Genomic DNA, 13824 nt, shown 5'->3' with positions numbered 1-13824 from the left:
CCAAACTCAAAGATTATTTTCGGTGATTGAAAGGTATCAGACCTGGCAGATATGCTGGTATAGTGAGAGTGATTATAAACGGTAATAGAATGAAGAGAGCCAAACTTTTCTCATTTTCCATCAATTTTTTCCGCTTTTTTTTCATGGTTTATATTTCATAAAGTTATTTCTTATGTGCTTTAAAACACATCAGTTGAAAAATATACTGAATTCTCCCTGTTGAGAGAAGTTTTGAAATCCATTCCTCTGATGCAAACACTTTGATGTAAAACTTTAAATAAATTCAACTCCAAATGATTTGCACTGGTAGCCAACCAAATGTCCACAAAATGTACATGTATGTCTAATTATCCCCAAATAATCATTTTTATAAATCTGAAGGTACTAATTGGTATTTTACATAATCAAAGTCACTCTTTAAGAAGTTTTGAAAATGACATGCAGAGTTGCATTTTGGTCCATTTTATGAAGAACAATACACATGGATGATTAAAAAGTAAAAACTGGGGGTCAGGGCATTTTGATTGGGCGGGCCATGGAGGAATGGTCGGGGTGGGGACAATCAACTTTTTTTGTTTATGCGGCCTACGAATAAAAAAATACATACAGCCAGAGGAGGACCAAATTCGATGAACTTCATTGTACATGTACATGTACATCTTAGTCTAGGGACATTAGTTGTTTGAATTTGACTTTATTTTGAGTTCAAAAATTTGTGCAAATCACTATACACTGCAAGCATTGATACGTTTTACCAGTAACCATGTGCATGCCATCAGCCCTGGTCAGGAAACCTATGCTTATCTGCAGCAGGCTTCCAGAGCTACATGTACATGTATGGCTGTATTATTAGGGCGTCTCTGTGTATTTTCAATGGGGTGAAGACATAGACCTTGCTCATGCTACATGTACATGTACATAGATTTATGCTGTATGTGAGGCACCGAGCAGTGGCGGGAACCAATGTCATGCATGCTGCGCGTGATTTCTCCACAGTGAGAACTTTTCAAGTTGCACAGGCCTACATGTATGCGTGTGGTCACTGTCATGGTCATATAGCTATGGTGTCAGAGGATTTTTGTCCTATTTTGACTTGCATGTATTTTACCAATAATTGTTCAGATAATTGTTTGTCAAAGATCTCCACAGGTTTTTTCTATTCTTTGATTGGAAATCTCCATGAAAAATTGTATCGCAATTTGCATCAGGCAACTGCAATGTAATTTTGAAAATGGATTGCAGAATTGCCCAAACCCATTGCAAAATGCGATGCGATACAGTGGAAATCACTCACATACATACATGTACATTCATGTACATACAGTGTTCATCATTTGTACACTGAGATGATGCATGTGTCGTTTGTATAGCCCTAAATGTATATGACTGTACGTGTGTGTAATAAAAAAAAGTATGTGTGCCTTGGCCATCGACCTCCATGCTTCATAGGTACATGTACACTGTACATGTATGTGTTGTCTCACAACTACATGTACATGGCAAGTAACGTGCATGCTTGTGTGATTTAAATTTACAGGTGTAGTGTGCTTGTGATTGAAACTAGGGTGAACCTCTTCCATTCTAAATATAAGGCATGACTCATCTGAAGCATTACATGCAGGCCTATTTATTTTCCAGTCATAATGTAAGAGTAAGGCACTGCATACATGTTGCACATCTAAATCTCATCGTTCACTGGTACAAAAACAGGGAAAGGACATAATCGTTTTACAGAAGTTCTGTTGTTGTGTTATTTGTGTACGTATACATGTGACGCTGGCATTTTACAGTGTGCATGTACATCAAATGGCAAAATTAACGTACATGTCTATGTATGTAAATACATTGAAACTGTCCCTGAAGTGAATGAAAACATACATTGTACAAGTGTACATACCGGTATAAGTACATTCATATGTACAGAACTGTAAACGCAACTGCTGCTTATACATGTACATGTATGTTAAGTAAATATACACATACGTGTATGTACATTGTACATGTATGTGTACCATTTTTCATCATGTTTATACATGTACATGTGTATATGTACAGGCTGAAGATTTTATAACTTTTTTCAAAATGTTTGAAGTTTTATTTGTAAAGCGAAAATTATATACGACACTTGTCGAAGTCCTTTGAAGGTCACAAAAATGTACCAGTACATTGTATCCCTTAGATTTTGTTGTTCAGCACACAGAGCCATCAGTACTGGTACATTGAGAAGTACATGTAAGTTTATGAGATCAAGGCTAACAGTCAGTTTTTTATAGCGACAAATTTACACATACTCAATGGTAAGGAAGTTCTGTAGTTATTCAGGCATGTTATCCTACAAGTACCTTAATGAACATTGATCTTAGCAATGATGGCACATGTATGACTTCAGTGGTTTTGACCAGTTTCTGAAATGTTTCCTTTCTTGCTGACAGTCCTCATCAATGAGAAGATTGTCGACAATGATTTTTATGGAAAGACTCTGAAGATTACTGATTTCGGCCTGGCAAGGGAAATGTATCGTACAACCAGGATGAGTGCTGCTGGTACCTATGCCTGGATGGCCCCAGAAGTCATCAAGTCCTCACTGTTCTCAAAGGGGAGTGATGTGTGGAGGTACGTACATGTATGAGTGGACTTGAGAAAAGAGTTGATTTGTCTTGATTTGGTTCCAGCCATTTGGCTTGTCATCACTGAACAAATTGTCTTACCCTGAAATGTGTCTTGTTCTTTTTGCCTTGTATCTGCTGATTATTAATTATGAAAATCTTAAAGCATGCACAGGCTTTAAAAGCATTTATGAAAGCCCATACAATTGTTTTTAAGTAGCAATGTGTTAACTTATTCAGACTTCAAAACTGGGAATCAGTGCTCTTTGACAAGATTTAGTGCACTCTGTATTGTATTTACAAGCATGCAATTTTTCCTCAGATCAGCTGATTTCCTTGTTTTTTTGCTTCACTCCCATGTCATTGAGAATTGAAAAACACTCTACAAAGTCTGGTTAAGATTGGAATTTCCTCAATTTTGTCAAAGTCCAAGTTGCATGCCTGTATTTAGTCTTTGTAAATCTGGCTGGCTAATGTAATGAATTGCATTGATCCTGCAGCTATGGAGTATTACTCTGGGAACTGCTCACTGGAGAGGTACCCTACAAAGGCATTGATGGCCTGGCTGTTGCCTATGGCGTCGCAGTGCAGAAACTCACACTACCCATACCTTCCACGTGTCCAGAGCCCTTTGTCAGAATACTAGATGGTAATGTTCAATTTTCCAGTCTGCTTTCCTAGGTCAGCTACATGTAAATGTCAGCAGCAGGAAGTATTTTTAATTAAAAAGGACAAAAGTATTCTACCGGTGAGAGACCATGGATCCTCAGGGGAAGGGGAGGTATGTAAACGGGCAGTTTCACATTAAGTATTTAATTGGACATATTGCCAATTGCACCCTAGCCAAATACCAAATTCAGATTTTAAATTTCAGTTCATTAGCTTGTCTTGTGGTTGTCTTCCTGTGAAAGGTAAACGTACATGTATACGATATAATGCAAATCCTATGGAATGCTCGTACCATTTAATCTGTCACACATTACAGTACAATGAACGTGGGTGTGGCAAGATTCAGTGTAAAATCAGGAGAAAGGGCAAATGCGGTTCATGAAAGCTCAGAGGTCTTTCAGCAGTCAGTTAATGGCTACATTTAACCAAAAATATTTGAAAAAATGAAATTTCTGAAAAATTGGCAAAGTCCAAATCAAACGAAATGAATTATCCAACGTGATGATCACTATTAACATCTTAAAACAAACACTCATCATTGCACTGGTTTTTTGTGAGAACCAAAACATTGTGCACAACAAAAGAAATTGCCCTCTTAATGCAGTGAACGCCTTACGTGCACTTGTTCCATAGCTTTGGGGACATACATGTACACTTGTCATTACACTGATTTTGTGGATACCAACAAATTGTTGGGACAGAAGAAAGTCAGTCCTAATTTGCTTAACAATAGAAAACTTCCCTGTAACACGGCGAGGGCTTGTTCAGTGTACATGTGGCAGGTTCCCTGAAATATGGACCATTACTGTACTGTTCAACTTTAGGGGTTCATTTTTCCTGAAGTGAATAGCAGTGAATTAATTCCCAATGTCTGATGAAAGAAGGGAGTCGTGGATGATATCTGTAACACTGATGACCTTGTGCATCTTTCAACTTAATCGGAGTTGATTAATTAAAGTCTTAAATGTCAGCATTTTTTGACAAACGTGAACAACCTGTTGAAATCCTAGCCAACTAAAAGTTATCACGAAGTAATAATTCCTGTAGTTATTTTGCACAGATTCGTATGTTGTGTAAGGTGATAATATTTACTCACATTAAAACTATAATCACGAAATTAAAAAATTTCTCACAAATAATTTGGTCCCACATTCAGCAGTCATGAACGTCATTTGATTCCATCAAAATATCAACTGCAAAAAAATCAGCAGGTCAAATAAAAAACAATTTACAACACAAACTTTTAAAAAAAGTGCAAACAAGCACCCCAAACCATCATCCTGTTACGACTGGAACGATTACATTTTCGTCAAGTATGTGTTCCGAAAACTGTGGTCCAAAATACCAATCATGGTGATTTTGTGGTGTCTGTCAATATCTCATGGAAGTATTGCAGAAACATTTAGCTGCATCGTCGGCTGTTTGACATTTGTCCAGATACTGCACCTTCCTTTTCATTCGATATTCATGAACCACGCCACGGCATCGCGACGTGCTGGGATTTTTCTCTTTGTACCACGGTTTCTCAAAAGAAAATCTGTCAAACTGCATAATGTTAAAAAAAAATGAAGTGTTAGGTATAAACTATGATTCATGATGAAAATGCAATGCTCAGAATTCTTAATTTTGATTTAATTTTGAGAGGGGATATCTCCAAAATTAGCAGCAAAATAAACATCGAGCATGGAATTTTGAACCACTACGTGTACATGTGACAGCCGTTTCGGCATTGTCGAATGTGATACATTTTCCATTAAAAGTCTTAAACGTCATCAAAATTCCATCAAATGTGACATTCGCAAAGAAGGTATTGTACTTGTTATACATTTTTGATGCAGCCACACTTAAAGATTATTTTCTGTGGTTGAAAAGTATTAGGCCTGGCAGATACTAGTATGCTGTATAGTGAGAGTGATTATACCGCTAGATGGTAAGAGAATGAAGAGAGGCGAAGCTTCCTGATCATTTTTCTGTCAATTTTGTTCATGGCTCATATGTCTTTAAAGTCATTTCATAGGTACTTTAACATACATCAGTGAAAAATATACCAAAATCTTCCTATTGTTGAGAGAAGTTTTGAAATCAAGTCATCTGGTGCAAAGACTTAGACGTAAAATTTTAAATGAGTTCAACTTCATTCAATTTACACTGGTAGCCAACCAAATGTCCTCACAGTATGCCTCATTATCCCCAAATAATTATTTTTATAAATCTGAAGATACTAATTTGTGTTTTAATCCTAACCTTCCTCAATCCTTCACCTGTTGGAGGACTGAGGAGTGTTAGGGTTAAATGACCAAAGTCAGTCTTATAGAAGTTTTGAAAAATGACATGTGGAGTTGCGCTTTGGTCCATTTAATGAAGTATATGCCATGTACCATATATTGTAGTTTGCTAATTTTGAAATTTACATTTGCTTTACAAGTTACCGGTAGTGTTCATGGGTGTCCAAAATTTAACTTTGTGTACATGTACACCCTTCAAAGCACTTTAATATTTTGCCCTCGTTAATGCCCCACACTTTTTATAACTTACATGTACATAAATACATGTAGTATGAGCATGGAGGAAGGACACTGTGTAATCCTGTATGCACTACAATAGATGTTGTGTCCTTCAAACCTCCTCTCCGCTTTGTTTGGTAAACCAAGGGCAAACAACAACCCCTCTGCCTTGGTCCGCTGCACTCTGCATTCTCTGTTTGACCCTTCAAAACTCTGCACAATTAAATGCATTTGGGAGGCCTTTATTGGATTTTTAATGGTGAAAAATAGTTCTGTTCAGTGGTGTGTTTATGTCAGTTTGGTAAAGGGAATGTGTGTACATACATGTATGTGCATATTCCCAGAAGAACTTGTTCATCGATTGATTTGATTTGTGCTGCATTGAATGGCTTTGCCGCACATGGTACAGGTACATGTACATGTTGGTTGTTCATGAAATTGTTAAATGTGTACACTACTGTACATGCACTGTAAAATTATGACCTGGGATATTGAACACAGGAGGGTGAGGATAGTCTTGGTTCCAAGACTTTCCTGAAGCTTATTCCATGATCCTGAACCATCACCGTTAGTGGTTGCTACAGTACATGCGGTACATGTACATGTACATTGTATCTTCAAATAAACCCCTGTTATCCACAAACTGCTGTGGCAGGAAGGTCTTGGATATTGCATTCCCTAGGGGGGCAACAGACTATGGTAATAGTGGGTACAATACAGTACATATGCATTATTCGTATCCCGTAAGTGATGAGTGGTGGAAATTATGCAAACGACCTGCAACATACCACATGTTAGCACGACATTTTCAAACTGAAACATGAGCCAACAAGTCTCAGTATCATGACATTTCATGTTTCCACTCGCTTTTGGCAATACAAATTTTGGCTCATTTCTCCCCGACTGGAAATTGATATCAGTAGAATGAATGCTAATCAAGTAATATGAGTATTGAATATGAGTAGTCAAATGATTAGTATATCTGAAAGGCATGTTACAACCACCTACCGGTAAATACAGTGTTTTACGGCCATTTTTGTTTTCAATTCTCCATTGAATGACGTCATGATGAAGCCATTGATGGGCTTCTCACAGAAATGAGGTGGGGGGAGAGAATCGTGAAAAACATAAGCACTGCTGAATGAAATATCCAAGACCTTTATTCAAAGTCACAAACAAGCCCAAGAAAATATTGCCCTCTGTAGTCTGAATTCAGTACCCCCGGTACAGCTATATGTAAAAGCAATGCGAGATCTTGGAGGTAAAACTATATTGAGGAATACATATGTACATGTACAACTTTGCTTCACTCACTCAAGCAGGGAGTGATGATCTCAAACTACCTTTTACTGTGTCATTGTGCATTGCTATTGAACACAGGCTCAGGGTACCAGTGTTGAAGCCTCAGCTGGGACTGAGGGAGAAGTGCCAGTGCGCACTTTTATTGTTTACACCCTACTTCATCTCTTGCCCTCTTCCCCTGACAGGCCAAAGCATCTGCACCTGCGTAACTCTTCCCCTGTCATTTGTTTGTCCATTAAAATTCAAGGACTTCATGCCAAATGAACTGTTTGATGTGAACCTCTTGATCAAGTTGTCAGACATGTTTGAGTACCAAATGCTGCTAACAGAGGGATTGTGAAAATAAAAAAGAATGGAATAAGTTAAATTACATCCACCATATATTTATTAGGCCCTAACCCCTTTTGTAAAAATTACGTTGAATTTGGAGGATTCAGGAATGTTATTTATGTGAAATTGATTTGAATAAATCCCAAATTTTCATGAATACAAAGACAAGCACTAACACTCTTTACTGATACAAACTACATGTACTGACTGAAATTGGAAGAAATAATGTTTGAATTAGGGTATTTTTTAAAAGCAGTGTACTGGTAATTAGTGTCTAAACTAATTGTAACTTGAGAAGTTACAAGTAGTTGTGTTTGTAATAGACCACTCCCATTTTGCCTACAACTTATTTGGGTGTCCAACGGTTTGCAGAGATATCACCTTTTGGTTGGTTTTTTAGTTTACCGGTACCTCCAGTTCATTTAAAATGGGGGTTTGTGTGAATGATTTAAATAAGATTTTTTTTTTTACTCAGTAGTGCGTGTATTATTATCTGGTGTTCTAATAGCTGTGTGGGATTTTAAGTTACACTGTGAATTACTTTTTTACTTCTGTACCGACAGCCAACCATAGATTTAGCAGCCACTTGTTGGAAAAATATGACTGTGATGTCAAAAGAGCAGAACCCATCACATGTATATGAAAATTCTGTATCTAAAGTCAACTCTTTTTATTTGGTTCCCAGAATGCTGGAACCCAGAGCCCCACCAAAGACCAAGCTTTTCAGAGATCCTCAATCACCTCAGGGAAATCGCAGACTCACCGTTCATCGACACACCACACGAGTCATTCCGCTCTATGCAACAGGACTGGAAGCAGGAGATCCAAGAAATGTTTGATGAGATAAGACTTAAAGAAAAGGTATAAATTATCAATTATTGTCCATCTTCAGCTACTTGAAGGTATCAGTCCACAAGTTTGGGGGTTTGGAAATTACAAAAAAAATCAAAGCTAAACCTTTTTAACATCTTTTGGGATTGCTTTGGATAATCTTGACGGATGTATTTAAATGAGAATGCATGCATCTGCACTGCTTAAGTGGAATAAAAATGTCTGGTATTGGGTACATGTATGTGGCACTGTTTGCTCTTTCTGTCCTACATGTATTTCTAGTTGCTTCCCTTTTCGGTCCTTCTGTTATTCTTGTTTTGAAATCTTGTGTTTTGCTCTTACACCCTACTCACTTTCATGGCCATGTCTTAAAGAAAACACATACAAACAGGAAGTAAAAGTCTTCAGAAATGAAAGGAATTCCTCTGAAAATAACATACCAGTATATGTACAAGTGTATACATTGCACAGGATTAATTAATTGTAATAAAGTGCATGTACATGTCATCCAGTGACCAGAGTGAGAGGCCATTATCATGATTACTGTAGTGATACCTTGCTCATGTGGAGGTTGTATACATCCGCATATTGCCTCTTCCAGCAGTAGTGAGTTTCCACTTGCCAAGTTTCAGCTGTGCCTCAAATTTAATTATACTTGCGAGAGTGTGATGTCACCATGGTAGAGGAATCTTCTCTGGCTTGTAGACTTTTCCTAGTGTTAGGAAGTGAAAGAAGTGCATGTACAATTTGTACATGTACACTGTTTACCATGCTCCCACCTGGTCATATTTGCACACTGACAGGAGTTAAGGACAAGGGAGGAGGAGCTGATGCGGCAAACCATAGAGCAGCAGTGTCATGCCAGGGTCCTGCGCCAGCGGGAACAGGAGCTGGCAGAGCGTGAGATTGACTTGCTGGGCCGGGAGCTCAATATCATGATCCTCCAGCAGCAGCAGGACGACAAGCCCATGCCCAAGAAGAGGAGGAATAAGTTCAGACGGGGCAAAGTCCGCAGGAGCAACAAGCGCATCAGTGGACCCTCTGGTAAAGAGATTGATTTGGTTGTCCTTTAAAACTGTCAGTCTGTCCGGGATGTGTGTGTACCCTAAGCCCACTTCAGATCCACAATAGAGACTTCCTATTTTGTGCAGGGAACCAATTTTTGCATTTGAATTCATCCTTAACCTGCATTGTGTTAGTTAACACACGAACATTAGCTGTTGAAGGATTGCAGCTACAAGTGCATAAACCTAGTCCCGAAATTTTTCCAAGTTGTCTTATAGCCAGTTAACATGCATGTGGGATGTTCTTACCCGAAGAAGCTGCTTGGGGATGGGTTTTCTTACCTGCAAATTTTTCAAACTTGCAGTTGCGCTTTGACCCAACCAAGCACGACACGTTAATACGTCAAATGCAGAACTCAAAAATGACTTTTAAATGAGTGTACACGTCCTCCATGAACAACTAAGGAAAAGTTATGTGTGTTTACACGTCATCTGGCATCAAGTGGTTAAATCCTGTTTTGCCTTATTGTTTCATTATCTCGTATACAGTTTCAGCCCTCACAAGCCAAAAAAAAAATTGATATTGCAAAACCAAACCTAAAATGGCTTCTAAAAGCATAAGAAAATAAGCCTCCCCTTTGTTTTGTAATCAAAGTATATGTACATACTTGTACAATTAGAAATGCGCAACAAAGAATTTCAAAGAGGTTTACCATTAAAAGACCACTGGAAAAATATATTTATTCATTCATTCACTCTGTGAATACACAGAGTTGAACTCTGCTCCATATTTTAAAATAAATATGTTTTTTATAGGAAGAAATCTCTAGATTTCATGGTAACCTGATGGCAATTCAAGCACTTTCTAGGAATTAGTCAATCAGTAACCGGAGGGTAGAGAATATGTTGCTGGCTTGCTCAACTGTAACAGGCTGTATCTTCTTTCCCCAAGGTGGGAATAGAGGGAGGGAATCCAGACATTGGTAATCAATGGCAGCAGCTTGGATTTCCCATTTCTTTTCCTCTCATGGTGTTGCTCATTATACATTGTAGATTCCTGAGCCCATTCAGCTACATGTATGTATGCTGGTGTGAATTGAACGATGTTGTGATGCAGCCACACTATCATAACTTGTGCATGCTTGTACCGATACATGTAGCTTCTCATGGGCAGATATCAGCTATGCACATGTACAGTACCTCAAACTCTGGCTGTGTTTTTCCTGTGTGTTTCGTTGATTTAATAAAAGGGAGTGGCAATCTCTTGTGGCACAAAAGCAAGTCCAGGCAGAGCAGTTTTGTAATTTAAGGATTTTTTTTTGGGGGGGGAGGAAGGCACCTTGAGTAACAATTAGAATTTTACAGATGTACATGTACTTGGAAAGTAATCAATTGTAGATTTAACCCTAATCGCGACTTGGCATTCTTTGCTGTTGACATGGTTGGCCTGTAGATTTTAAGTGAAAATCCAGTCAATTATGCTAGATGTAGTTGAAGGGGAAAAAAAGAGAGCAGTGTATGATGTTCATTGACATTTGGTTCAAGCTGTGTGCTTTTAACAGGGTAAGCTCAAAGGTGGCTGAACAAAAGATTAACAGCAGGTAGCAGTTTCTGTGAACTCGATCTATTTGTGTGGAACGGTGCCCCAGAATGAGTAACCCCTGAGAGCAATGTTCCAAAGGTGCCTAACATGTATGCATGTACTCCTAGATGTATGCATTAAAGTGAGAGCATTTCACATACGGAAAATCAATCGTCGTTGTGCCCTGAATTACACTCTGCATCAAGAATCACATTGACAAATTTGTCCTGTTTAACACCTCCATGATAAGTGAACATACATGCTATGCAGAACATGTGTGTCACATCCCACATGATACGGTACATGTGTGCACAAAAGTACAGTTTAAGCAAAAAATGAAACTGTATTGGAAGTTGCTTTTGTCAATTTCACTTTGATCCATACATAAGGCTGTAGTACTACTCAATCATGATCAGGTTTGGATGAAATGAGGGGAGGAAAAGACAGTTGAATCATTGTTTGTGGTTCAGAGTTATTGGTGTTTGGATAATTTGTGAGAATGTATGCTTGTGTGTTCAATGAAATCGATAGTTGTTTGTCCTCTCAAGGGTGCTGTATGTTCCCTGTTTTAATTCTTGACAGAAATATGCCAAACCAATACTTTACTAAATTTGACAAGTTCACAGCTACATTCTAATGTTGCATATGCTGTAAATCTTAGATATTGTGGATGGGTCATGCCATAAATTTGGGTTGTTTGTTTTCACTCCCTGTCACCTCTGAAAATGATGGAATTTCACATTTTTTAAGGAGTGATTACATGTACATTGTATAAATGATAGTTGTTTGTCCTCTCAAGGGTGCTGTATGTTCCCTGTTTTAATTCTTGACAGAAATATGCCAAACCAATACTTTACTAGTTCAAAATTTGACAAGTTCACAGCTACATTCTAATGTTGCATATGCTGTAAATCTTAGATATTGTGGATGGGTCATGCCATAAATTTGGGTTGTTTGTTTTCACTCCCTGTCACCTCTGAAAATGATGGAATTTCACATTTTTTAAGGAGTGATTACATGTACATTGTATACATGTACATTCATACACGCGTATAAAGTACATGTACTGTTGGGGTTTAGGAGTGATTATATTGTTCATGTACATGGGTAGACTGCCCAGTACCCACCCAACGTGTGCATGCATACATGTATGATGGCAAACACATACATTTTTTTATGCTGTTCTGTGGTCATTTCATAAATTGTTATTGTCATTTTTATTGTGGTTCATTCCTTTTAGTTTGTATTCATTCCATATGAACTTGTGAGATCTAGAAACGTTATTATCTTTGATGGCGTCCCAGTTCTGATTATCCATTTCGAGAGATAGAAATAATGTGTTTAAATAGTGCATAGCAATGGTGACTGATGTTTGGGTTTCACTTCAATTTAAAGTTTTTTAAATCAAGTCATACAAATCTGCTTCCATGCATGGCATGCTTAAAGCCCAGGAGAATGACCCACACATACCGGTACTGGTACAATACATGTACATGTTATTTCTTTTTTAATTGTTCGGGTGCATTTTTGTGTGAGCATGAAGCCAAAACATTCCCAGCCATAAGCATGCCTGGGGTATTTTGTCAATGTACTTGAGCCCAGATGAGCCCAACACAGCCTGTAACAAACCAAAAATTTGTAAATCCATTGTACAGTAGCTGTTCATAGCACAGCATTCACTCGTACTGTTCTATGTACTGCACGTTGTGTATCTGTAATTTCCTATTGTCACTGTACGATATCGAAGTTCATGTAGTTCATTTGCATCAGGGACACAAAGATGTGTCAGCCATTTCACATTTAATTTGTTCTTCAAGTGTGAACAACCTACTGACTGTCTGGAATTGAAGTGCATTCACATTGGTTGCAGGGTAGTCTATTATACTCATTTTTGCAAAGTGCTGCTCATTATCACAGCTTTCAATGCCGTGCAGATTTGTCTATCATGTCTATGGAATCCAGAGAGCTGAAAATAACTGATATTATAAGAGTGCACTGATCACTTCTAAAGTATTGTACAAGGCATCTTCATATTTACATGTATTGCACAGGTGCATGTACATGTACATAGACAAATGTGTGTGTACATGTTTATTAAGGTGTATAAAATGTACATGTACCAGTATGTACACGTGAGTTGTATACATGTACATGTACTTGTACAGTTTGCACAGTATGCAGTTACATGTAACTTGTTGGATAACTTTTTGATGATAATAATAGTTTCTGCAGTCAGCATGTACATGTACGCACATGCATTACATGTAGTAGCTGTCTAAAATGTACATGTGTACAGTACATGTATGTTTATACTCCGGGAAATATTAAGTGATTAGACATTACTTGATTGATTGCAGCCTGTCAATTGGTATTTTCAGTGACATACATGTACATGTATGTTAGTAAGAGGTGGATGGTTTATGTAATTTCTCTGTTCCTCAGCCCTAAACGTAAACACTGGCACTAGCTGCAGATCCAAGACCCATTTGCATAATTAGCATGATCACGGAATGGCCTTATGTTGACACAGTACATTCTAAGCCTAAGGAAATCTGAGGTGAGGTGAGGTCAGCAGGCTGCTGTGATGCATGTTTGTATACTGTGCATACACTGTGTACGTTGTAGGCAACAGCTATCAATGATAGATGCAGTGAAATCACACGACTTGCCACATTTTGTGGAACACAGTCCATGGTCCAGGCATCAACTGAATTATTGACATACATGTAATCTCATGGCAATTCTCTGTACAAAAGTTATCAGGACAGAACAGGTTGTTGGTTGTGCTGTAATTCAACTGACAACCTGGAAAGACCCTCAACATCCCAATTTGTGATAAACGTGGAGAGGGTCCAGAATTTGTGTAGCAGCATGGTACAGTCAGTGAGTGCAAATATTTAAATCTCTAATCGAGGAGAATTTATCCCTCCTCCCCCCACAGGCAAACAGTGGTTTAAAGATGGCATCCACATCCATCTTGCACACACCGTCAGTGC

General features: G+C 38.1%; 1 protein-coding gene across 1 annotated transcript in view; it reads left to right on the top strand.

The window, feature by feature from the left end:
* The window catches only part of LOC110975152 (mitogen-activated protein kinase kinase kinase 11-like), a 48200-nt gene that overhangs the window by 19777 nt on the left and 14599 nt on the right, over nucleotides 1-13824 (top strand). Inside the window, exons 3-6 of the mRNA XM_022227350.2 lie at nucleotides 2433-2613; nucleotides 3107-3255; nucleotides 8097-8272; nucleotides 9046-9286. Coding sequence (XP_022083042.1) covers nucleotides 2433-2613; nucleotides 3107-3255; nucleotides 8097-8272; nucleotides 9046-9286 — 747 coding nt within the window. The remainder of the gene's footprint in view (nucleotides 1-2432; nucleotides 2614-3106; nucleotides 3256-8096; nucleotides 8273-9045; nucleotides 9287-13824) is intronic.

This window comes from Acanthaster planci, linkage group LG01 (genome assembly GCF_054643075.1).
Source record: "Acanthaster planci isolate LZ-2023a linkage group LG01, COTS_SCS, whole genome shotgun sequence".
In the NCBI taxonomy this organism is placed as follows: Eukaryota; Metazoa; Echinodermata; class Asteroidea; order Valvatida; family Acanthasteridae; genus Acanthaster; species Acanthaster planci.
This window is presented reverse-complemented; position numbering and strand designations above follow the sequence as displayed.